General features: G+C 50.7%; 1 protein-coding gene across 1 annotated transcript in view; it reads left to right on the forward strand.

The window, feature by feature from the left end:
* The first annotated feature begins 127 nt into the window (after positions 1 to 127).
* FMNL2 (formin like 2) overlaps positions 128 to 24,281 on the forward strand; it is a 123,531-nt gene continuing 99,377 nt past the window's right edge. The window contains 1 exon segment of the mRNA XM_051810154.1: positions 128 to 463. Within this exon segment, the coding sequence (XP_051666114.1) occupies positions 347 to 463 (117 nt within the window). The 5' untranslated portion in view covers positions 128 to 346.

The raw sequence follows: 24,281 nt of genomic DNA on the forward strand, positions 1-24,281 counted from the left end.
CTTTCCCCGCGTCCCTCCCCCGGCGGGCGGCGGGACTACGAGTCCCATGGCGCCGCGGGCCGGGGGCGGAGCGGGGCTTTGTGCGGGCGGCATGCGGGGGAGCCGCAGCCTGGGCTGGAGCCGGAGCAGGAGTCGCAGCCGCAGCCGGAGCCGGAGCGAGCCCGCCCCGGGGGGAGGAGGGCGAGGGCGGCGAGCCATGACGGGCGGCGGCGCCGCGAAGCGCCGGCGGTGGTAGAGAGAGAGAGAGAGAGAGAAGAGAGGGAGAGAAGAGAGAGAGAGAGGAGAGAAGAGAAGAGAAGAGGGAGCCCCGAGCGCGGAGCCCGCGGGGCAGCGCCGAGGGGCCGCCATGGGCAACGCGGGCAGCGTGGACGCGCAGCACACCGAGCTGCGGGCGCACCCCGTGCCCCTCAAGCTGCCCATGCCCGAGCCCGGCGAGCTGGAGGAGCGCTTCGCTGTGGTCCTGGTGAGCCGGCGCCGGCCCCATTGTCTGCGGGCGGCGCGGAGCGGGGCGGGGGGGGAGGCAGCGCCGAAAAGTTGGAGCGGGAGCGGCGGCCGGGCACAGGTGGGGTGGGCTCGGCCCCCCGCCCGCGGGACGGGGCCGCGGCTCTTTGTCTCGGGAGCCCCCCGAGAGCCGCCCCTGGCCGAGCCCAGGCAGAGCCCCGGCCGGTTCGCCCGGCGCCGGCGGAGCGCAGCCCGCGGGCGGGGGCGGCCCCGGCGGGGCTGGAGCTGCGGGCGGGGATCGGCCCGGCCCGGCGGAGCCCCCCGGGACACCCCGGTCCTGTTCCCCCACCCGGGGACACCCCGGTCCTGTGACCCCTCGAGGACGCCGCCGTCCTGCCCTCCCCCTCCCGGGGAGCCCCCTGTCCTGCCCCCCGGAGACACCTCGGTCCTGTCCCCCCACCCCCTCCATCCTCCCCGGGGACACCCCTCTCCTTCTCCCTCGAGGATACCTCTCGGTCCTGCCCCCCCACCAACGGGGACACCCCGGTCCCGTTTCCCCCTGGGGACACCCCTGCACTGCCCCTCCGGTGTGCGCGGGGCACCGGGGCCAGTGCTGGGCTGGGTGTTTGGGATCAGCGGGACGGGCCGGGTGTTTGGGATCAGCAGGGCTGTGCTCCCCTGGGTGCTCCCCTGGGTGCTCCCCTGGGTGCTCCCCGGGCGCCGCATCCCGCAAACCTCCCGCTGGCTCTCAGGCGCCCGAGCAGCGCGACCCGGGTATCGCGACCCGGCTATCGCGACTCGGTCGTGGCGCCCCGTCTCCCTCTGCCGTGCCCTCCCTACTCGGAGCCCCGTCTCCGTGCGGAGCAGGGCCGGGGAGGAGGGCGAGCGGCCCCCTGTGCGTGCCATGCCCCGCGCTCCCTGCAGTGCCAGGGAAGCCCGGCCGGGAGAGCTGCTGCCGGAGTAATTCCCGTCGCACATCCCGGGGCAGCCCCCCCGGGCCGCGAAACGCTCCCGGCGCTGGGCGAGGATTCGCGAACTGGTGTGCGCTGGGGATTATTTCTGGTTAGACCCAATTAGATTATCATGTCTAAGAAAAGAATAAGCCTATTCAGTCAGGAACCCCCACTGACGAGCCAAATGGCGAGTGAGATGTTACGATTATTAGGCACAGTGGAAAAACCTTGATGTCGTGTTGCTCTTGTCGGGAAAGCCGTGGTGGTTCTGCGGATGGGAGATGCTCCTGCAGGCAGCACAGGGCTCAGAATCGGGTCTGGATTCATCCTAACCTGCCGCAAGAGTGTCTGGCTTGGTTTGCCTGCGTGGTCTGGGGGAGAAAATTGGTGGGTTTGAGTTGGGACTGATTGATTAGATCAGTCAGAGGCAGAGACGTCCTCTGGGAGAGCGTTAGAGATGTGTAATGTAAATATGGGAGATAACAGGGCCGTGCCTGTGATTTCCTGAGGTACTTGAAAGGAGGAGATGGCCTCTGGTTCTAAAGATGGACTTAAATAAAGGCTCAGAGGGCGAGTGCTATAGCCTTGCTGGAGGGAGAGGCCATGCAGAGGCACAGTCTGTACAAATGGGGTGTTGGATGGTTTGCTCCCATTGATTCCTTCTCCCATTGGGCGAAGCTGCAAGGTGGGGCTCCAAAAATCACCTTCATCCCGTCCTGGAAGCCAGCCAGGGATGGCTGGTGGTGTTGCAGCTTCCAGGAAATCTCTGAGCAGTTCCTGAAGGAATAAACTCCCCGGCTGTTACTGTTTTGCTTTCTCTGTGGCTCTGAGGGAAGGATGGCTGTGCCACCAGTCAAACCCCAGAGCGGGGCAGGCAGGAGGGCTGCAAGGATTGATGAGAAAGGAATGGTGAGGGGAGAAAGGACGAGGGATATTTTCTGTGGGGATGGTGGATTAGTCAGGGGATGTGAGTCTGAAGAAGAAGCTGAAGGTTATAGGACTAAATCTCACCTTCTTTACACGCTGTCTTAAGAAATTAGCCTGGCACCGGCGTTGCTGGCACACTGGGGAGCCCTGTTGAGGTCCTGGAGGGCTTTGCTGACAGTGGCAATTCTCGTGTCACTGACGAAATTTCCAGGACTGATTGTGACGTTGATGAACACGAGGCTCAGCTGAGTGGCTCGTGCAGATCTGGAGTCATCGTGCTGAGGGGTTTGTTTCCAGTTCTGTGTGCCAGGATCGGGTTGTGCAGGAAAGGTTCCTCCTGTGCAGCCTCACGAGTGTGTTTGGAAGTTTCCCCCCCCTCGTGCAGGACAACGAGCCATCACCCTCCAAAACACGTCCATGGCCACGAATGCTGTGATAGCAACTTTTATTTTTCCCACTTTGAACACGCTCCCCTGAGCTTCTCCAGGATCTCTGTGGTCCCTGATGTGCCTGGAGGTGATGGATGAATGTGCCAGCGTGCGTTGTTAGAGGAGCTGGTCTTGAGGAAGGGCTCTGGTGAGGTGGTTTGTCACCTCAAACATGCAGAGTCACCTCTGGGTAGCCTCGCTCTTTGAGGTGTTTCCACTGGAGGGGGTGATGGGCAGTGCCCCAGGTCACACTTTTTGGGTGAAGCTCTCCAATCTCCCTGTGCTCCCACGGCGTTCCCGAGGGTGTGCTGAGCCCGTGTGAGGTGGTGCCAGGCCTGGCTGTGCCACACCTCTTGGCCTGCTGGACAAATAACACGAGAGGGGTTTCCTGTGGATCTGGATGTCCTGGGGCTGTTTTTGGCACTGCTGTGGTAAATGTGCTTCCATGGCTTGTGTGCTGCGTGGAGTCTCCGGTGTGAGGCCCAGGGGTGTGTGTTGTGTTTGATGGGATGTACTTGGAGGAGGGAAACGTGCAGGATAACCCAAGAGAGATCCAGCTTTCTGTCTCTAAGCTGCTGATGTGAATTGTCCCCCGTTCCTGTGAAATAATTTCCTCAGTCTCAGGTTTACCCCGGAGTGTGTCATGGCCACCAAGTGTCCCGATGTGCCCGTGAGGGCTGATGGATAAACTGAGATCTGGATCCCAGAGCTGACTCTGAGCCTTCCATCACTGGCATGTGCCTGCAGGGACCTGCCTTCCCCAAGATGCTCCCTTTTCCTCCTCAGCCTTGTGGGATGTTTTCCTGGCTTTATCCTACGGACACGTGAGGCATAAACCCTGGATTCTGGTGTCCAACCCTGCTTTGCTGCCGGGAAAACCATCGCTCGGCAAACCAAGTGTGCCACGAGCATCCCTAGACACGATGGCACCACTGTTCCCTGTGGGAAGCTGGGATCCATGGGGGTGAATTCCAGGCTCCCAGCTCCTGCAGCAGGGTGGTCTCCCCCTGATCCCATAACGGGGTTGCACGTTTGCAAACGCCACGTGGTTTGGAGGAGGCAGCCAGGCCGGAGTTGGCAGGGGAAATCGGTGCCTAATGAGCTGTGATTGACATAATTTGACTGCTGGATTACAAATCTGCGGTGAGGTTAACAGGAAATATCCTCTTACCCCCTCCAAGTGGGATTTCATGTACAAAGGAGGCTTCTGTGCCCGCTGCTGTGGGCTGGAGGGACGGGGCTGAAGGCTGAAGGGAGGTGTTTGCCATCCTCGGTGTAACGTGAGGGCAGGGCAGCCACTCTCGTTCTGCTCAGGGCACTCAAGGCTTTGCCTGTAAGAACTTCCTCCTTCCACTAGAATTTCCCCTTTCATGGTGGATTTTGTCCCAGCATCGTTTTCCACACCGGTGAGGGCAGTTTGAGTGTCTCCTGCTGAAGAATTCGAAGGCTCAGTGTGAAAACTCTAATGTTTCCCAGCTGTTTTCCATTCCCCTTCCTGGTCCATCAAGTATATTAGGCTTTGTTTTATAATATGGATGGTTTAGGGTCTGCAAATCATTACAGAGCAGGACGTGGCTGCAGGGGATGTCTGTGGGGTAGGATGAGTTCCCTCCTTTGGTGGAGCTGGTGGGGCACTGGATTCCTTGTTGTGATTCCTAAATTTAGCAGAACTTGGGATGGATTTCAGTGGAGATCCTGAAATACCTGAGACTCCCATATCAGGTGTGATTTGTGTTGGTTTGGTGGAATTTGAAGGCAATACTGTGGAAGCTGAGAGACACTGAACTAGGTTTAGGAATCTTCAGGAAAAGGAGATTTCTAAAATTCAGCCCTGTTGGGTTTCCTTGTTCAGGCCCCAGCTCTGACAGAGCCCCTGGGCTCTACCTTAAGGTCTCATTGCAATGATTTGGGCAATGACACCTTTTAATGAGGAAACAGTCCAATAAATCCCACTGTTAAATACATGTATTTCAGAGGGAGGGAGCACTGGGTGGTGACACTTGTGCCCAGCTGCTGTGGCAGCCAGGGGGTGGCATTTGTGAGTTTTTCCACCCAGACATCACAGGAGAATTATTTTTATAAAACTAATTTTTAATTTGAGTGTCTGGAACGCGAGGTCTGAGGTGAACAACAACAGCTCAAACAACTTATTGAGGTGGAACCCCCCTGCCTTTACCCTGAACCTGCACCACCAGTGCACTGAACCTTTATTAAACATCTTTATCGACTCCCTTAACCTTGTGTGCAAGATAAAAGGGGTTTTTATTATTTTTATTTTGTCTTCACAAGCAAGGTCACGCAAAACTTGGCCCTGAGGTGTGACATGTTCTCTTCTTCTGTGCTGCAGGATGTTGGTGATGTTGGGAAAGAATTTGAGAGGTGCAAAATGAAATTCAGAGTTTACAAGATGGTCTGAAGTAAAACAGTAGCTGTTGGGTAGTTTTCAGTTGGTGACTGAATGACTTGGAGTGACTGGAGTCAGCCTGTAGTCTTTAATTTAGAAATAAAATCTGCATGAAAAGGTGTTAAAATCCACAGGAACTTCTCCTCCCCAAATAGCAAAACTCAGCAGAAACAAACCCAAACGGAAATGTTTGATTTGTTGTGTTTGTTTGTTTCGAAAGGACTTGTTATTTTTATTATATTTTTTTGCATCATTCCACAAAGATTATAAATTATTTAGGGAACTTTTTAAAGACTCCAAGTCCTTTTTAAAATAAAACATCCATCTGAAGGTGTGCAGGGTAATTATCAGCCTGTCCTTATGGGGCTGCTTAAGAGAAGGGGAGTGTTTTTTCCCTGCTGGAATTTTGGGAGCTCCTTAAAGCTGCCAGAGGGACTGATCTGGTGCTTCATCTGAGATCAGCACCGCCCCTGTTTTTAGCAGGGTTTGAACTTGTTCTCATTTTGAGGTCAGCACCTGCTGAATAAAAGAATTTCTCTTCCCAGTCTGTTGGAAAAGGTGGTTTAAATCTGTCACCTTGGTCTGGCACTTCATAGCCAGGGGAGTGAGTGACCCTGCAGGAGGAACTGGGTTTATTTGCCTCATTATTTCTGCCTTGGAATCCCTCCTAAAGTGAAACCAAGCTCTGACATTTCCCTTTCTGATCTCTTGTTCGGTCGTTGGGAGGTTACTGAGAGCCAAACCTTTCCCCCCAAATACGTTTTTAGTTTCGAGCTTTCAGCATTTCTGTTCATTTTCCAGGCTGTTGCTGTGCTCCCAGCTCAGTGACTGGGAAGTGAGGATGAATGGTGCCCACTGTTCTGGTCAGGAGTGGAAAATCCCTGGGATTGATTGCAGTTTTGCTTTTGCTTTTCCCCAGCCCCTGGTCAGTGTGGTGCTTGCTCTGGGCAGCAGCTCCCTCAGTGGGTGTGAGGAGGTGGCCAGGGAAGGGTCTCATGGGCCAAGTTTGGGCTCCAGTGGCACCAGTGTCCAGGTGGGATGATCCCACATTGGCATTGGTGCCTAGTGTGGATTTGTAGCACAGGGAAGGTAAAACCTCTTTGGTTTTGCTGCAGGTTCTGCTGCACTAGTTGTTGTCAGGAGTTGGTGACGTCCATCAGGGGAGTTTGGTGCCACTTACACTGGTCATGGAATGGTTTGGAAGGGAACTCAAAGCCCATCTCATTCCACCCCCTGCCACGGGCAGGGACACCTTCCACTAGCCCAGGTTGCTCCAACCTGGCCTTGGACACTTCCAGGGATCCAGGGGCAGCCACAGCTTCTCTGCCCAACCTGTGCCAGGGCCTTACCACCCTCCCAGCCAGGAATTCCTTCCCAATATCCCATCTCACCCTCCCCTCTGGCAGTGGGAAGCCATTCCCTGTGTCCTGTCCCTCCATCCCTTGTCCAGAGTCCGTCTGCAGAGGGACTGATTCTGATCCCATGTTTAGGGCCATCACTCAGAGCTCCATGACCTGCTCATGGAAGAAGGATTCCCATGTTCCAGCTGTACATTTAGAACCAAAATAGAGCAGGGAATGCCCCTGGGACTCAGGTGTTACAGTGGTAAAACCCATGGATTGATTTCCTGGAATCCCAGGCTGGTTTGGTTTGGAAGGGACACTGAGGATCATCTCATTCTACCCTTCTGCCTTCCACTAGCCCAGGTTACTCCAAGCCCTGTCCAACCTGACCTTGGACACTTCAGGGATCCAGGGGATCTCCAGGCAACCCAGACCATTCTGAGCTGGATTGTGTCTGGCAGGGAGTGCTGGCCCCCCGGGCTGTGCCCGGAGCAGGCCGTGGAGCAGCACGTGGAGGTGCCCGCGCTGCCACCGTGACCTCGTGGGGCGGGAGGCGAAGGGCTCTGCTCAGCACGAGGAAATGAATTATGCAAAACATGCTAATGCAGCAACACTTCAGCACCAGTTTATTTTTAAGCATCTGGGCTGCCTCTTGAGTTTGAATTAAGCTCTCGATGATCAGGATCAAAACACTTCCCGGTGCAGGAGGCCACGGAAGGGACGTGGTTGGTTTGCCTGGTGCCCTTTGGGTGCCGTGTCCTGGGAAGGTGAGGTGGCAGCAGGAGCTGTGGGTGGAACATGCCCTGCTCCAGAGGGTTTTCTCACCACTGGGAGATGTAAATATGATTTTTCTTTGGACCTTAGAACTAGCAGGCCAGTTGGAAGTGTGCTCCCGGGCAGTGGTGGGACCAGCTGATCCAGCTGCTGGAAGGTTTCCACGGCCAGCAGCGTGCAGCAGCCACATGGGAGACAAACTGAGCTGAATTATTGTTTGTTTTCTGTTTGGAAGAATCCGTTTGGGAATTTGCTGTGGGAAATAAGCGACACCTACTCCCTCCATTTGATTTATAATGGGGTTAGAAGGAGGTCTCTGGTGTGAGCCTCCAGCAGTGAGGAGCTGCAGCATCATGGAGCCAAAGGGCTCAGGCTGGTCCAGGTAACAGCACCTGCAGCTGCTGGGGCTTGAAAAGAGTCATTTCCCTTTTATCACATCCTGCTGATTGCAGTTCTGAAGGGTCAGTGTTGTCAAACAAGCAGATTTTCATCCCTTGGCCTTCACACCCTGACACCAGTTGACCGTGGAAGGGACAATTCTTGCCCACACAGAACTGTCACTGGGAAATGCCGTTTTCCCAGTTACTCCTGCCAAGGGCTCCAGTTTAGGCTGCATCTCAGGGAAAGGTTCTTCCCCCAGAGGGTGGTTGGCACTGACCAGGCTCCCCAGGGCAGTGGGCACAGCCCCAAGGCTGCCAGAGCTCCAGGAGGGTTTGGACAACGCTCTGAGGCACAGGGGAGGATCACTGGGGTGTCTGTGCAGGGCCAGGGGTTGGATGGATGATCCCTGTGGGTCCCTTCCCACCCAGGATATTCCAGGATTATATGATCTGCAGGTATGATTTGCACCCCTGTTTTAACTGAGTGTTGTTTCACTTGCACTGATTGTTTTGCCCACGATCATCTGCTTTTTAACTTTAATAACTCGAGATGCACAACGTTATATATGGATATATTGGAAAACAAAAGCACTAATTTGTCCTAGGCTTTGTCTCTTCCTAAAATAGTGCCTTTCACAAGTGTTTCATTGCTTAAAGACTTGGAGAATGTATAACTTGTGTATACTGTGCTATAACATGCTGCAGAAACTCAACATGTGTTGGTTTTCAATTTACTGGGGGATCTCTCAACAAACCAAGCGTTTGTGTGCCGTGACTGCGCAGCGTTAAACATATATTTGGGGAGGATATTCATAAAGCAACATAATGGTGGCATTGTGTTGGAGATGAATGGTCTTCTCATGAGTGCTGGGCGCTGTGAGGACCTCCAGGACTCTGCACTGCTGCTCTTGAGAGCGCCGGAGTGTCCTGGATCATGAGCTGGAAACGTGCCCGGCGCTTCCCGACGGCAGCGTCGGAGAGGCAAGTGGGGACACCTCGGCACTGCCACCCTGGGAACGGTCCTGCCAGGGGCTGGGCTGCTCTGGGTACAGCCTGCTCTGGGCCCCAGGGAAAAGCCCACGTCAGAAAGGTCCACAGGAAAACTCCTGGAAGTTGTGACTTCTCTTGTCATGTTGTGTGACGGGCACGGAGCAGGGTGAACCATGGAGGGTGGGACAAGGGGAATGGCTTTGAGCTGGAGGAGGGCAGGGTTAGATGGATATTGGGAAGGGATTCTTGGCTGTGAGGATGGTGAGGTGATGGAATGGATTTCCCAGAGAAGCTGTGGCTGCCCCTGGATCCCTGCAAGTGTCCAAGGCCAGGTTGGAGCAACCTGGGCTGGTGGAAGGTGTCCCTGCCCATGGCAGGGGTGGGACTGGATGGGCTTTGAGGTCCCTTCCTACCCAAACCAGTCTGGGATTCTGTAACTATGGCCTCCTGCCCTCTCAGAAGTTGTATCCCTGTGGTCCAGGGGCAGAAGTGGTTGGTGATGGCAGTAGGAGCCCACAGGGCTGCCCTTGGTGTCTCCAAAATTGGTGGACACCTCTGGCCACTCTCCCCTACGTGGGTGTTGGTTGAGGGCAGAAGTTCCTCCCACACAGAATATTCCAGAAGCATATGAAGAAAGTTTAGGTTTTTTAGTGTATGTTGGGGTGTTGTGGGAGATACCTTAAAAAATACAAGAATTTGTGTTCGTTCGTGGTTTGCCTTTTTTTTTTTTTTAAATATACATTATTTGGCCAGAAATCATTTACTATAAAAGGACTTGGGGCGACTATAGATTGTACATCTGTTACTTGTTTGTCTGCAAAATGACTGTACAGTTGAGGCCAAAAGCAGAGAATAGAGGGTTGTACAAGTTGGCAAAGTTGCTGAAGTCTTTCAGAAGCCAGTAATTACAATGAAGAAGCAAATTGTTCAGTGCAGGAGCTCTGGTTGTTCGTCCCTCTAACGCTCTGGCACGTCCCTCTGTGATCCCTCTTGTCCTGCTTTCCAAAGGGCACACAAATGACACGGATCTACCTGGGCTGGATCTGCAGGCAGGGGAAAGGAAAGGTCTGGGGAGTGATGGAGGTGACTTGGCTGAGTTCGTACAGCAGCTTTTCCCGAAGATTTCCCATAATTTAGCGTGTTTGGGAGTGCTTCAAAGGGCTTTCTGCCCAGCTCTGAGCCCTGCAAGCACGGACGGTCAAATAAATTAACCATCACAAATATTTAACTTAAAGCCTGGTCAAATAAGAGCTTTGATGTTTCACGTGTGTGGGGGGGAAGCCTCCGTGCGTCTGTACACTCTCACACGTTGGGGGAATTTGTCTCTTCTCTCAGACATAAGAAGCCTGAAACTGGAAATCTGAATAATTACGTTCCACCCCCGGGGGCAGCAGGTTGAAATATGGGATTGGTTGGAAACGGGGCACACGGAGTTTTACGGGGGAGCTGATGGAAAACAGATGGCAGAGAGTGGTCACACCTTGGGGAACCGTGGGCTTGGATGTGCCATCCCTCCAAAAAGCTTTGCCTCACAGGTGATTTTTTCCTCGCGTGGTGTAAGTGTTGCTTGGTGGCCATCGACTCTCCAGGGGCCAATTTGACACGGTGATAATGATGAAAGTGCACCGTGGATTGAGCCAGGAAGTGTTTGGGTTTAATCCTTGGGTGATAACATCTGTTTACAGGTGGCTGGAATGAATTGTGAGCTGTCTCGTCTAAAAATTGCAGCTTCCTAAAATAGTGTGGGAGTTGTCGTGTCTTCCCAGGGATGTGCGTGTGTGTGAGCACAGCTCTGCTCCTGTCACAGCTCCAGGTACAAATCCCGTTCTCTTGATCACGTAAATGAAGTATCTGAGCGTGGCAAACGCACGCTGTTCTCTCGGGTAAATGAAACAAGAACTTTTGCGCTTTACGTTTTTTATCCGTGAATTTTTTACGAGCCCCGTGGTGCCGTGGAGGAAGGAGAGGAGTGGGATGGGCTTGGAGCAACCTGCTCTAGGGAAGGTGTCCCTGTCCCCAGGGAATAAGATGATCTTTAAGGTCTCTTCCAACCCAAACAATTCCACGATTCTGTGACTCTGTGATTTTATGCCTGAGCAGATGAATGTTTTGCACAAAACACTGCAGGAAGGTGTTTTTCTTTTAAAATTTTGGTTTTTAAGTCCTTTTATGGGAGAGCCTGTAATACCTGGGATGGTCAACAGTGTTTTCCTTGTGCATGAGAAGGGAGAGGTTCAGCTGGCTCGGATCAAGTGGCAAAAGAGTAGGAGAAGAGGAATTTAGGAAGCTGAGTCTCAGCCTTTGTACGGATTAAAGTGAAGTGACCTTTCGGATCAGGTTTACAGGCTCAGGGATGTGACTGGTGACCTTTCCTCCAGCGTGGGGCATCTCTGGGAGAGGCAAAGCTTTGGTATCATTCCCACAACATCCAGCCCTCCCTTTGTTGGCCATCTCCTGGTATGTGAGCAGGAGGTGTTTTCCAGGAATAAATCTGTGCGTATTCCTGCAAATCCAGGCTGTTGTTCGGAGCAGAAGGCAGGTGGGCTTTCTCCATGCTAGGGAAGGATTTTGACAGATTTAAGTGCTTCGATTAGAACATAAAATAAATTGTGCAAGAGTTTACATGAGCTGAGTCCTTCCCTGTTTAGCAGCAGCGAGGGGGATGCAAATGAATTTCTTGTTTCACAGAGCAGGGCAGGAAAACCAGCTCAGTTTTCAGGTGCTGATAGTGCTCCTGCATCCTTGGATGAAGCAGATCCAGTGTGTCCCGAGCTGGTTTTGCAGGGAAAATGAAGAACTCAGATACCTACAAACAAAAATTGATTAAGCATGAAATTCTTTTCTGGCAGTGAATTCGTGGTTGGCTCAGAGACAAAAGGTTGCACAACTGAAAAGGAAAAGGAATTTTACTTGGAAAGCTCAAAGCTATTGTTTGTTTGATTTTGCTCGTGTTTATTTTCTGTCTGGTGGCAAATCTTTGTTAAAGGTGAATTATCCCTTCTGTTCAGCAAGTGGAGTGAAAACAGCCCAGATGCACTTGTGAGGCATTCAGTAAATGGTTAGAATTGTTGGGATTGTTGTAGGTGCTCGGAGGAAGTGGTTGGTGATCCTCGAGGTGCAATAACCCGTGTAGAGCAGGGTGTTACTTGTACTTCCAGTGTGAAGCACAGCTCTTGTGTTAGAACAACCCAGACAGCACATAAATAAATATATGGATGTGTAGATACATTGGAACATCAACAGTAATACCTGTTGTAATATTTCAAGTTTAACCTACAGGCTTGTTTGGGTACATTCTCCCAGCTGCTGCTGTGCCAAAACATTTCACAGGAAAGGTGAGAAGGGAGCAAACCACCTCTTTGACACTGGGAAAATTCCTGTTGGGGTTTATTGTGCCTTCAGAAATGGTGTGTTTAGTAATTTCTTTGTGGGACAGCTCTGTGTTGGTGTGTGTTATATCTGGTGGCTCACGGGACGGTCGCGTTTTGGTGCTTTGATGGACCCTGAGCATCCCAACTTTCTGCAGTGAGGACCTTTCTCCCAAAGACAGCCGTGATAAGCAAAGCTTTGTAGCCAAAACACTGACTGAGGCCTTGAAGGGGGCTGTTCTTGCCCCCCTGAGCTTCCAGCCTGGCTGACCCTGTGCTGGGTGATCCCACATCCATGGACACTTCCACCTCTGTGGAAGCTCCTTACTCTGACTCTCCAGTGCTCAGTAATGACCTAATTTTGGGGTCCAAGTTGCTGCTACTCAAGGTGCCGAATTCTGGCTGTTTCCTCCTGTTTAAATTAGCAGAGATTTTTAGTTTTCTAGTTTTAATTTTCTCCTTGTTCCCTCGATCAGCAATTTTTGGGTCGAAACTTTCCCTTTCCTGACAGGAGCTGGAAGCAGCAGCTCTTGCAGTGCACTGTGATAACAGTAGTGATGATAAAGGCTTTAGGCAGCGGTTAGGAGGGAGCAGGTCAGTAGATTTATGGATTTTTCTGGCCAGACTCCATCCCTGGAGATGTCTGTGCTGGTTTTTCCCTCAGGGACTTCTCAGGAGCTGTGCTCAGCCAAGAGTGGGATGTGGTGTTTGTGCCCCTGTCACTGCCCCGTTCCTGGCTCCATGGCAGGCAGGGATTGCCCATGAACAGGACACTCCAATCCAGGCAGGGATTGGACATTCCCAGGACACTTCAATCCAGCTGTGGCAGCACAGTGGAGCCCGGCCTGCTCCGTCTCCCCTCGGTTATCTCGGAGGCATTTCGGCCTTCGTGGGAGGGAATGTGGCTGGAGAAGTATCAACATGCCAGGAGCAAATACACTTCATTAGGGAGCAGGGTTTAACATTTTTGGCATTAGTAGGAGGCTGAGCTATGGTGTTTGTACACTTGGTGGTGGAGGGAGGGAGGGAGGGATGGATCTTGTGTGTCTGAGCAGCGGGGAGCAGTTGGACAATGCGTGATAACAACCCATCAGAATGGGAAAGCTGAGGGAAAAGGGGAAAAAACAAAGAAAAAACCCCCCAGAGGTGAGGTTTGCTGTCCCACAGCAGCCCCTGACTTGCTGGAGCAACTGTCCCTTCCTGGGATGTGTGCTGGGATGCACAAGAGGCTGGTGTGGCTGTGGGAAGGGATGCCAGGGACAAGGGCAGGGTTGGATGGGATACTGGGGAGAAATTCCTGCTGTGAGGGTGGGGAGGCCCTGGCACAGGTTGCCCCATCCCTGGGAGTGTCCAAGGCCAGGTTAGAGCAACCTGGGAGAGTGGAAGGTGTCAGAGTTGGAACTGGATGAGCTTTAAGGTCCCTTCCAACCCAAGCCATCCTGGAATTCTGTGATTCCTCTTCAGGGGATGCTGGGATTTGAGGAAATGGTGCCTTCGCTGCTGCACTTGCCCATCAGCTGAGGATGCCTGTCCTGTGATAAACCATGGGGTCTGTTAGGCCACCTTTTTATCATGTTGGGATTGTTTTTACACTCTTCATCCTGATTTTTGTCTGGAGCAGCCTGTGGCTGATCCAAGAGCTGGGATTTCTGAGCACTGTCTCCCCGTTTCTGTCGGGAGAGCCTAGTGGTGTTTCCACATTGCCTTCCTGCCATGTGTGTTTGGAAATTTTACACAACTCTGATGCTTTTTTCTGTACTCCTATGTCACATTAGGATCTCTGGAAAATGTCACCAAGTGTTTCAGCTGAACAAGATATGAAAAGACAAGGCCCTTGTGTTTAGGCTGCTTGCTGTTCCCTCAGGATTCATCATCCCCAGGGATGACTGTGGACTCTTCCCAGTGCAGGATTGTAACCCACAGGCCTGTGCAGGTGTTAAAATCAGCTCCCATGCAATGTAGGAGCTCCTGTAGATTAAAAAGGTTTTATTTTACTTCAGATAAAACAATAACTGCACTTACAAACCTCTCTGGTTAGACTTCTTTGGGAGTGTTTTACACTGGATTCTTTCCTCCCTTCTCTCTGTTAAGTGCTGAAACCCGCAGCTTACATGAAAATATAAACCTTTCCTTTTAACAGGCAACATCTTTTCCAAAGATTTCCCAGAGCCCCTGGATTGTGGTAGCACCATATTGAGCAGGGCTTATGTTACAGGAATAACCATTTCACTCAGTCATACACGATTTAAGGTCTATGGAGTTTTTTACTGTTCTTTCACTTAATAGTTAAATCATCTGGAAAACATATTTTAAGTTTTTACGTGGTGTGTCTTTCCTGATGTAAAACCAGTCTGAGAGTCAGCAGAAGTCCTCCTCAGTGTGCAGGCCTGGAATGATGTCCCACCCCAGCGTGGGATACGTCAGAAGCAGTTTGGAAAATCTCGTGCCCGATTTCCAGATGATGAGAAATTCTCTTTACCTGGTGAGCTCAGACTGCCCTGCCCGAGTTCAGCTGCCCTGAGCTTCCTTTTCAAAGGCTGTCAGTTCTAACAATCCAAAGAATGAGCCCCCAGCACAGGTTTTCCTTGCTTTCTGAACAGATAGTGTAACTGAGAACAGGTAGGAGCAGCTGTCGTTTTGGGGGCAGGGTGATAAAAAAATCCTAACCTTTTATTTTACAGCTCGTGTGCCAGGGAATTGTGATTTTACAGGAAAATACAACAGCTCTGCTTCAACCTGACACGTCCCCTGGCACTGGCTCTGCCTCCTGCTCGTGGATCATGGCAAGGCTGGGCCCTGCCTTCCCTGTGCTTCCCTGGGAGCAGGCAGGGAATTACATGGAATTACTTTAGATCCTTAAGTTCCCTTCCCACCCAAACCTGTGATTCCATGATTCTATGGCATCAAGTTTGGTGTAATCAGGGCAATAACTTGGGTTTGGCTGTCAATGTGGTGATTAAATGCATTTTATCCCTCTGTGTGAGAACTTCCCTTTCCTTACAGCAGCATCACAGGCAAAGGTAGGGTGTTATCCAGTTCCATACCTCGAATCCTCAAAAGATTCCCTTTCAAACATCAGGTCATTTCTGTTCATTTGTGCACCAGGAAGGCAGGAAAACCTCAAATGAGATTTAATAAGCTCCATTGCCAGTATTTGTGCATGAGATGAATAGCAGAAAAAGCAGAGCTTTGTTCCTGTATCCCCTTTCTTCTTAGGAAATGGGTTTGGAGGCTGGAGTGTGATGGAGACAGTGCTTCCAACAGGAGAATTTATGCTAATTGACAGCTAATGGATCAGCTATTTTCCAAATAAAGATGGAGAACAGGCAGCCTTATGTTCTGCTAACTGCAATTGAATCATCTGGAGTCGAAATCCAGGGAGAAACAAAGCACGATCCCATTCAAATATAGCTCTGGAGTGCTAAAACTGCAGGAATTGTGTAGGTTTGGGTAGTTTGACAGTAACATGTGAGGCATTTGGGGTGGTCAGAAATTATACTGCCCCAGCTCAGTTGTGTTTCACACCAGACCAAAGAGATTCTGACCCTGGAAATGTGTAATTTAAAGAGTGACTTCCAGCTTTTCAATAGAGTGTTATTTTTGTCTTAGCACGTGAATATTAGAGCTGGAATTCCACCAAAGTTGTTAAGATTCATGAGGGACAGATGCCTGGAATGGGTATTAAATGAAAAGGCTTTATATTAAATGTTGGTATTTAGGGGAGAGTTCTGCAATCTGTTTTCTGGGAGGTGATGCAGGAAAAGGGGTCCAGGGCTGGGGAAGGAGCTGGGAGAGAAACCTTGATCCAGGGAATTAATGGGAGCCGGGGAAGCACAGACTTTTGTTCTTCCTTCATGCTTTGCTCAAACCTGAACCTGAAGACTGAGGAGTTGAATTCATCCAGTCTCAGTCCCATTGGAGCCAAGGTGGTTGGTGAGCCCTGTGTGGATCCTGCAAATGCTCCTTTTTTGGGTATATTCTGTATATTCTCCTCCCTTGGCCACCTGCCTTCCAGAGGTCCTTTCCCTCTCCCTCTCTAGTGATTCCTTCAGCAGCTTTGTATCCTGTAGCTGCCTCCTTTTGTCTGGAGAGCTACTTTTCCATAACTTAATCCTCGTCTGCTTAAATCAGTCCAGGTTTTTTATTATCCCCTGGTTGTCCCTGTTCAATATTCCTCAGGTTTACTTGCCCGTCCCTTAAGTAGCTTAGGGATAAAAATGAGGATCATTTGCTAGTAATTTCCTGGGTTACTCAATTAAGTTTTAGTTGTTCCAGTAATTCAGTGTGGGGTTATTTATAGCACAATCAGCTGTGGAGTCTCAGAGGAGCCTGGAGAGCTCCAGCTCGCTTGGCTCCATGGATGGGAAGGAGCAACCACACGTTCCTGGCAGGAATGAAGGGACAGTTGTGACTTGACTCATTGAATTAAAGAGTAGTTTGAGTTGGAAGGGACATTAAGGATCATCCAGTACCACCCCCTGCCCTGGGCAGGGACACCTTCCACCAGCCCAGGTTGTTCCAGCCTGGCCTTGGACACTCCCAGGGATCCAGGGGCAGCCACAGCTTCTCTGGGCAACCTGTGCCAGGGCCTCCCCACCCTCCCAGCCAACAATTCCTTCCCAGTATCCCATCAAAATCAACCCTCCTTCAGCTTCAGACCATTCCCACTTCTATCACTCCATGCCCTTGTCTAAAGTCCCTCTCCAAGGGATTTGCTTCTTCCAAGTGCATCTGGGCGAACGGGCACAAAATCCAATATATTTTCCCCATTTACAGCAAAGCCTCAGCCTGTATTTTCAGGGTGGGCTGGTGTTGTGTTGGGAATTAGCTGGGAACAGGAATGAGCAGGGAAAGCTGCTCTCCCCTGTGCCATTCCCAGGACTGGCTCTCATTCCCTTTTGCCAAGAGACCTGGTTGGAAACCAAGTTAAACCCAGCCTAATGTAGGGAAGCTCTGGCCCACAGATGTTTGGGATGAATCGTGCTGCTCGTCTGTCTGTCTCAGCTGGGGTTAAATCCCGGGCTGTGGAAAATCCAACCAGGCTCTTTATTGCCTCGGAGTTGAGCCGGAGCCATGGATGCTGTGGGATGAGAGCTGGAGCACCCAACAGCTGCCTGGGAGAGCAGCACAATCTGCACGGGGAGGAGCCTGGATCACCAGCACAGAAACACAGCTTTGTGGGGTTTTTTTTCAGCTAGTTCTGAGCAGGGCTTGTCTTCTCCAGGATTTCCAGAAGATTCAAATGTGCAGGAACGAGTAGAAACACTCCCGGCACTGCTTTTCCCTGCTTGGAAATCTCTCCAGTTTTCTGATTTCCTAATTTCCCTGCTTGGAATTTAGGAAGAATCTCCCTAAATTTCTTTGAGGGCAGGAGCATTAATGACACAGGAGAGTCAAAAGGAGTAATGATATTTTTTTCTGGTCGGTTATTTAGGATTGGAAAAGCTTAGGAATCCTAAAATCCGGGATGTTTCCAGGCTCTGTCAGTGCTCACATTTTCCTGATGCTTTTGAGTCTCACCTGCCCTTTAAGGACTAGGTAGGTCTTTAAGTCAGACCTTTTCCTTGACTAATGCAGGAATAGATGCATAAATATAAGCATATTTAATCCAGAGTGGATTGAATAATACTTTTATTATGGCAGGAGTTGAGAACGTGGTAAATGAGGATAATTAACACAATCGAGTGGGTGTCCCTACAAAAATAATTCCAGCAAATGTTTTTAATATGGAGTTAAACACACTCTATTAATTTTATTTTTTCAATTCCTTAAGCCTTCTCGCCAGCAACCCCAAATTTAGGCTTATCAGTGCAAAATGCTCCTTACTGAGAGCTGTTTATCGACTTTGCACTGGAATAAATTGTAATAAAATGTAATAAATCATAGGTTTTGGCAGTCATTGCTTAAACCCAGCTCTACAGCAGGGATTCAGCACCACAGCCTTGTTTATGGAAGCAGTTCTTGGGGAAGATGGGACTCAACTGGTTAATGGCAAAGTAAGAAAAACTCAGGGTTGGAGAGGGATGAGAAGCAGTGAAAAGAGAAGGCATATTTTAAATTATATTTATTTATTGAAGCTTTATGTGGTCTGGCCCGTTTGCAGAGATGTGGAGCACTGGGAGAGACTTGGCTGAAAGGTGCTTTTCGTGGATGTGGAAGGTGCTAATCAGGAAAATGGAACTTGTAAAGTAAATTAATTTAATTACTGCTCAGATTTTCCGCACAGAGAGGGAATAATCAAAGTAATTCCCCTCAGCTGGAGCACAACATGGATCAACATCTCAGGGCAGGCAGGGGGTTAGGGATGGGCACCCCAAGAGCACCTGAATTTACAGGGTTCCTGCACTCTGGGGTGTATTTTGCTGTGCTTCAGCCACTTGGGGACAAAAATTGCCCCCTAATTAGGCTTTATTTCCCATCTGTTCCTGGAGCCCTCTCTAAATCTTCCTGTGCTCCAAACCCTCCTCCAGCTCCAGGGAGATCCTGGCTTGCTCTCAGCCCTTTTGTGCCGTGGAACAAGAGCTGAACAAGCTGGTGGTGGGTTTTCATCCCTCCGACCTGCACAGGCGGGTTTGGGTGGACTTAATAAATGAGTTTATTTGGGCAAGAAAAGGCCCGGGAGACACACATGACAGCGAGTTAACAAACAGCTCTGGAGCACAAAAGCCCTTTTCCAGCCTCAGACTCCGTGGCTCTGGCTCCCTGTGCTGTTTGTGAGGTGCCAGGGCTCTTTTCTCTCCCTCTGCCCGCTTTGAAACTCAGGTTTTGTCCTCAGAACCGACTCTCACACGACCAGTGCTTTCGGGGGACCTGCTGCAATATTTCCCCAGGTGGAGATTAGGCTGCCTGAGCAGCTTGGCCTAAGCACAGGGGGGTAAAATCCCTGTGCTGGTGTTCCTTAACAAAGGGAAATGGGAAATCTGGGAAGGTTTCACCTCCCTGATCACCTGTGCCAGCCCCTGAGCCCTACTCAGTTGGGGTGGTGGCCTGGGGTTGTGTTCTGAGGTGCATTTGTACCTCCTGCACATCCCCAGCTCGCAGAAACCTTCCTGTGGAGGGTTTGTTTTCCTGTCCGATATTCCACCTGGACGTGCCTGCAAAGTCCTGGCCTTGGGGGGCTGGGGATGGATTGAATAATAGTGATTTTGAAAAGCTCTGTGGTTCTCTTTGCCATTGTTACAGAGTCATTGTTATTCTCGGATTCAGACTGAAAGAGGAGGTTTAGGTGGGATATTGGGAAGGAATTGCTGGCTGGGAGGGGGGGGAGGCCCTGGCCCAGGTTGCCCAGAGAAGCTGTGGCTGTCCCTGGATCCCTGGAAGTGTCCAAGGCCAGGTTGGATGGGGCTTGGAGCAACCTGGGCTGGTGGAAGGTGTCCCTGGCCATGGCAGGGGGTGACACTGGATGGGCTTTAAGGTCCCTTCCAACCCAAACCATTCCATGATTGGATATTTTACAGTACTGCTTTTAATTCCTGTTAAGGAGCCAGTTCTCTATGTAACCGAATCCAACTCTGCTGCTTTGGGGGTGAATTTTGCTGTAAGTCCTTTCCCTGATTTTCAGGGAATTCTCAGAACGTGAAGGCTGATCCCAAACGTGGGATTTTCTGTCTTGTTTTTTTTTTTCCTAGCAACATTTCAGTTTCGTTTACAATCACTGCAGGTACAAAAGGAAAGGGAAGAACAAACAAAATTAGTTGAGTACACAAAGGTTTGTAGGTCATTAAACACAGTAATAGGGATTGAAGGGACATTAGGGATCATCTCATTCCACCCCTACCACGGGCAGGGACATCTTCCACCAGCCCAGGTTGCTCCAAGCCCCGTCCAGCCTGGCCTTGGACACTTCCAGGGATCCAGGGGCAGCCACAGCACAGTTGTGGTGTTACCTTCTCTCATAAAATAGGGCAGAGACAAAACCCAAAATAGACTATTTTTTTACCAGGACACATTTCTGACTCGTGATGTTTGGTTTCTGTAGCACCAAGAGTTGAGAAACCCCCAGTGGACAGGGAGAAGCAGCATTCCCATGCCCAGGACAGGGCTCCTTCCTCTCCTCGTGCTCACACCATTCCATGCTGCTCCAGAGCTTCCCATGCAGAGCACAGTGTCCCTTCTCCTTTTCTTGGAATTCTGTGCCATAACATTCCAGGGAGGCTGTGCCACTCCTGTGCTGTTCCTCCCCTTCTCCCCCCCAGCGTGGCACATTTTTTCATGGCATCCTTGGGTGAAATGTGTGGATTTGGATCCCAAATCCCCTGTATCCATGTAGGCTCTGCATCTCCTCCCTCAGCCAGGCTTGGACGTTATGCCAAGCCCTGGGACTTCCAATATCCACCTGGAATGGGAAGATCTCGGGGTCAGTGGTGGAGCTGCCCTCCTGCTGCCTTTGGAGTGGGCACCAGCTGGAGCATCCACCTGCTCCTGCCTCGGGCCAGCTCTGGAATTACCAGCCATTCATGGAACTGCATTCCTGGGGGTTCTTGATCCGTGCCCTGGAGTCATCCCTGTGGAGGAGCAAAGGTGGTGGTGCCAGCCCAGACCATGAGCAAGCTGCAAAAAACCATTGATTCCCCATTTTCAGGCTGGTAGCAAAGTCTGGCATCAGCAGGTACTAAAAGCCCTTACCCTGAATGGTTTACCTCTGAAATGTAGAATTTGGGGGATTTTCCTTCTTGCTGCCACTCAGCAAGAGAGTGAAAGGCTTCTGTTAAGTAAGTGTGAGCCTGAGCTTAGTGATCCTTGATTTGGGAATAGTTTTATCATGGGATAAGCGAGACTTTGGTCAGTTTGGCCACCTTTTGTTTGTGACCATCAAGGTGTAAGTTAACACTGGTCCAGGCACTGTATTATTATTATTATTACTGTAGTCATCATAATAATTTCATTATTTTGTTATTAATATTATTTCATTATTATTTTTATTGTTTCAGTTATTTTAATTATTTTCATCGCTATTTTATTTATTATTTTCATCATTATTTTCATCATTACTTTCATTATTTCTGTTATTTAATTAATTAATGTTGGGGGTGTCTCTCAGCAATGGTTTGAGGTCACCTTTTCACTCTTCCCAGGCTCTTGCAACACCCTCTCCCGTTTTTTAGGACATGACAGATGATGGCACAGCACAATACATTTTTAATTACATCACTGGGTGTCTTACAACTCTGGAAGTATATCATAAAAATTTTAGGGGTGCATATGAAAGCCTTCCATTTGCCAGCCATTGCACAAGAGTTGGATTCGTGTCTCTGCAGTTTCTGATGTGTTTTTAGGAGGGATGGAAATCTGGTCCCTGTGGTGGCTTCTCTGCAGTGCTCAGCCTCAGCCTGCATATTTCCTGTGTTTTCTTTTTTAGCAGAACCCAGTCTCTTCAGAAGAGTTCAATTTACATTGAATTCCTGTTCACTTCCCTATATATTCGTGGTCAAATTCTGGTTTTAGTTAACTCAGAGACAAACGGGGTTGACGTCAGGAGAAGCTGGATACGGGGAAAAGGGGTTTGTGCATTTATTGCTTTCCTTTTGGCTCGTGGCTGCAGAACTCTGGTGTCTCTCATTACAAAGAACAGATGCCCCTCATTTCAGACCCAAATTTATTCCTGTCCCACACAGATCTGGTTTGTGTCCTTGCCCTGTTATTGTTGAACGCTCTGCAAATGCGTTTGTGGTGGGAGGTCAAGGGCTGGGGAGTGCAGGCAGTGCTCTGTGTTTAAATTCTGCAGGAGCAGAATATTAACAATTTCTGACTTTGCTCCTTCCCTATTCCTCATTTGGGGTTTTTGGTTTGGGTTTGTGTGTTTGTATCTGTCCTGTGTTTGGTTAAGGACAAGGGGGAATGGCTTCCCACTGCCAGAGGGCAGGGAGAGATGGGATATTGGGAAGGAATTGCTGGCTGGGAGGGTGGGGAGGCCCTGGCCCAGGTTGAGCAGAGAAACTGTCCCTGGATCCCTGGAAGTGTCCAAGGCCAGGTTGGACAGGGCTTGGAGCAACCTGGGCAGTGGAAGGTGTCCCTGCCCATGGCAGGGGGTGGAACTAAATGTTCCTTAATGTCCTTTCCAACCCAAACCATTCCGTGATTCTGTGATTCCATTTGGTGACATGTTTTTGGGTGCTGGGATGCACATTTGTCACTTGGAAACAAAAGGCTGTTCCCTGGCTAGGGACAGATTTCCTGGATGTAAATGGATGTGGAATTGCCCCTTTCAGCTTTGACACTGTCCCACTCTGATCCCTTAATTCCGACGTGGAGTGAGCTCCATGTGCTCCCACTGTGCCTGGAGGTGTTGCAGGTGCCCTGGACAGGGCCAGGAGCAGCAGGATCCTCCTCTTCATGCCCAAGTTGCTCTTGGGAACGTGCCATCTCCAAACCTGCTGGTGCCTGGAGCAGGCACAGGGCTGTTGGTTCTCCTGGTGGGATGCTGTGAGCCGTGAAGGGGAAGCCCAAAGGGAGCTGCTCTTTAGTTGGTGTGAGGTGACACCTTCCAAACCAGGCATGGCAGGACCAAGCACCAACCCTCCCAAAGAAACCCCCCAAAAAAGACCTTTTTCACACTTGAAAATGTGTGAGCTCAGCTTTTTGCATCTGAGTTCCCGCCGAGGAGCAGGAGGGATTTGTAGCAGCGGTGACCTTGTTGCTCTCTGACCACAGCAAAGCTGTCGGAGCTGCTGGGCTCTGTCCTGACTTGACCTGGGCCTGCTGGGCCGTTCCTGACGGATGCTGAGGGCCTTTGGACTCTTGGCACGTGCAGGAGCTGCTGGCAGGGCTGGAGCTGGTGCCGTCTGTCGTGGAGATGGGGACACGAGTGCTCGCAGGGTGTGGGGCTGGCATGGGGCTCTGCACTCACACCAGGGCCTGCCCTTGGAGACCTCTGTGCCTTTGGAGGAGAAAAATGGGGATTCTGGAGGAAGCAGCAGCTGTCCCATCTTGGGGGATGTGTTAGAATCACAGAATTATTGAGGCTGGAAAAGCCCTCTAAGACCATCGAGTCCGACTGTCCCCCGGGGCCAGCACTGCCCCATGTCCCCAAGTGCCACAGCCACTCCTGTTTTAAACCCTTCCATTGGTGGTGATTCCAGGTGGTGATGGTGATTCCAATGTTAGGATGGGGGTAGCCACTCCAGGCCGTTCTTGCATCCCTGCGGTGGGATGAAGGTGAAGATTTGGCAGGACTTAGGTGGGAAATGAGCTGGGAAAGCAGCAGCACCGTGGTTGTGGTGGTGGAGTGTCCCTGTGCCTGTTCCACTCCTTTCCCCTTGGAAAGAGATCCCAGGAATGGTGTGTGTGGGGTGTCTCCTTCCCTTCTTTTTTATTACTGGAGGTGATTTATAGATGCTGATACAAAAGCTCCCCGTTGAAGCCTCATTGAGTTTAATGAAGTGAGTTTGCTCAGCCTGGAAATGAAATAAAAACCCTCCCAAGTCAGTAACCTTCAAGTGAACAAGAGGGTGATTAAAATGCTTTATTCGGAATTGCTTGGGATTCTGAGCCATTTCCCAGATACTCGCTGATTAAAAAGAGCCCTAATGAAAAATTAAGGATCAGCAAAAGAAATTACATTAAAATAAATAATAAAAAAGGACAGTAGAGGGGTGTCTTTCCTGAACCACTTTTGCAGACTTGCACCACGAACCTGTTGGTGCTTCCAAGTCAGCCCACATGTCTGGACAGATCATTTTTGCATTTTTTGGGCTGGGATAACTGTAAATACCTGCCCCAATTCCTGGGAAGGCGTTTCACAGGCGCTTCTTCCTCCTTCTGTGAAATTACAGCTCCAGCCCCAGACTTGCCTCAACAGATCCTTGTCCCCAGAGCTGGGGGTGCTGTGGTGTGGCAGGTTGGAAATCCAGGCTCTGGGGATCTGCTCTGGGAGGTGAATGTTGTGATGCCCTGACCTGGGTTACACTGAGGACCTTTCATAAGTCTGGAGCGTTAATATATTAATAAATCATGGAATCTCAGGAGGGTTTGGGTTGGAAGGAACCTTAAAGCTCATCCTGCCATGGGCAGGGACACCTTCCACTAGCCCAGGTTGCTCCAGCCTGGCCTTGGACACTTCCAGGGATCCAGGGGCAGCCACAGCTTCTCTGGGCAACAAATCCCAGCTGTAAAGATAAAACCAGCTGAACCTTCCCTGGTTCTCCTCAAATTCAGAAAATATCGTGAAGTGCATATCCATCTTAATAAAACACTTGGAAATTTGAGGCTGAAAAGTGCAAAATTCCTGCTGTAAAGCAGAATCTGAGGGGAAATGCTGTCAGGTGGGCGTGGTCC

Source organism: Manacus candei, unplaced genomic scaffold (assembly GCF_025592945.1).
Source record: "Manacus candei isolate 608988 ecotype Guabito, Panama unplaced genomic scaffold, ASM2559294v1 h1tg000077l, whole genome shotgun sequence".
NCBI classification, from domain to species: Eukaryota; Metazoa; Chordata; class Aves; order Passeriformes; family Pipridae; genus Manacus; species Manacus candei.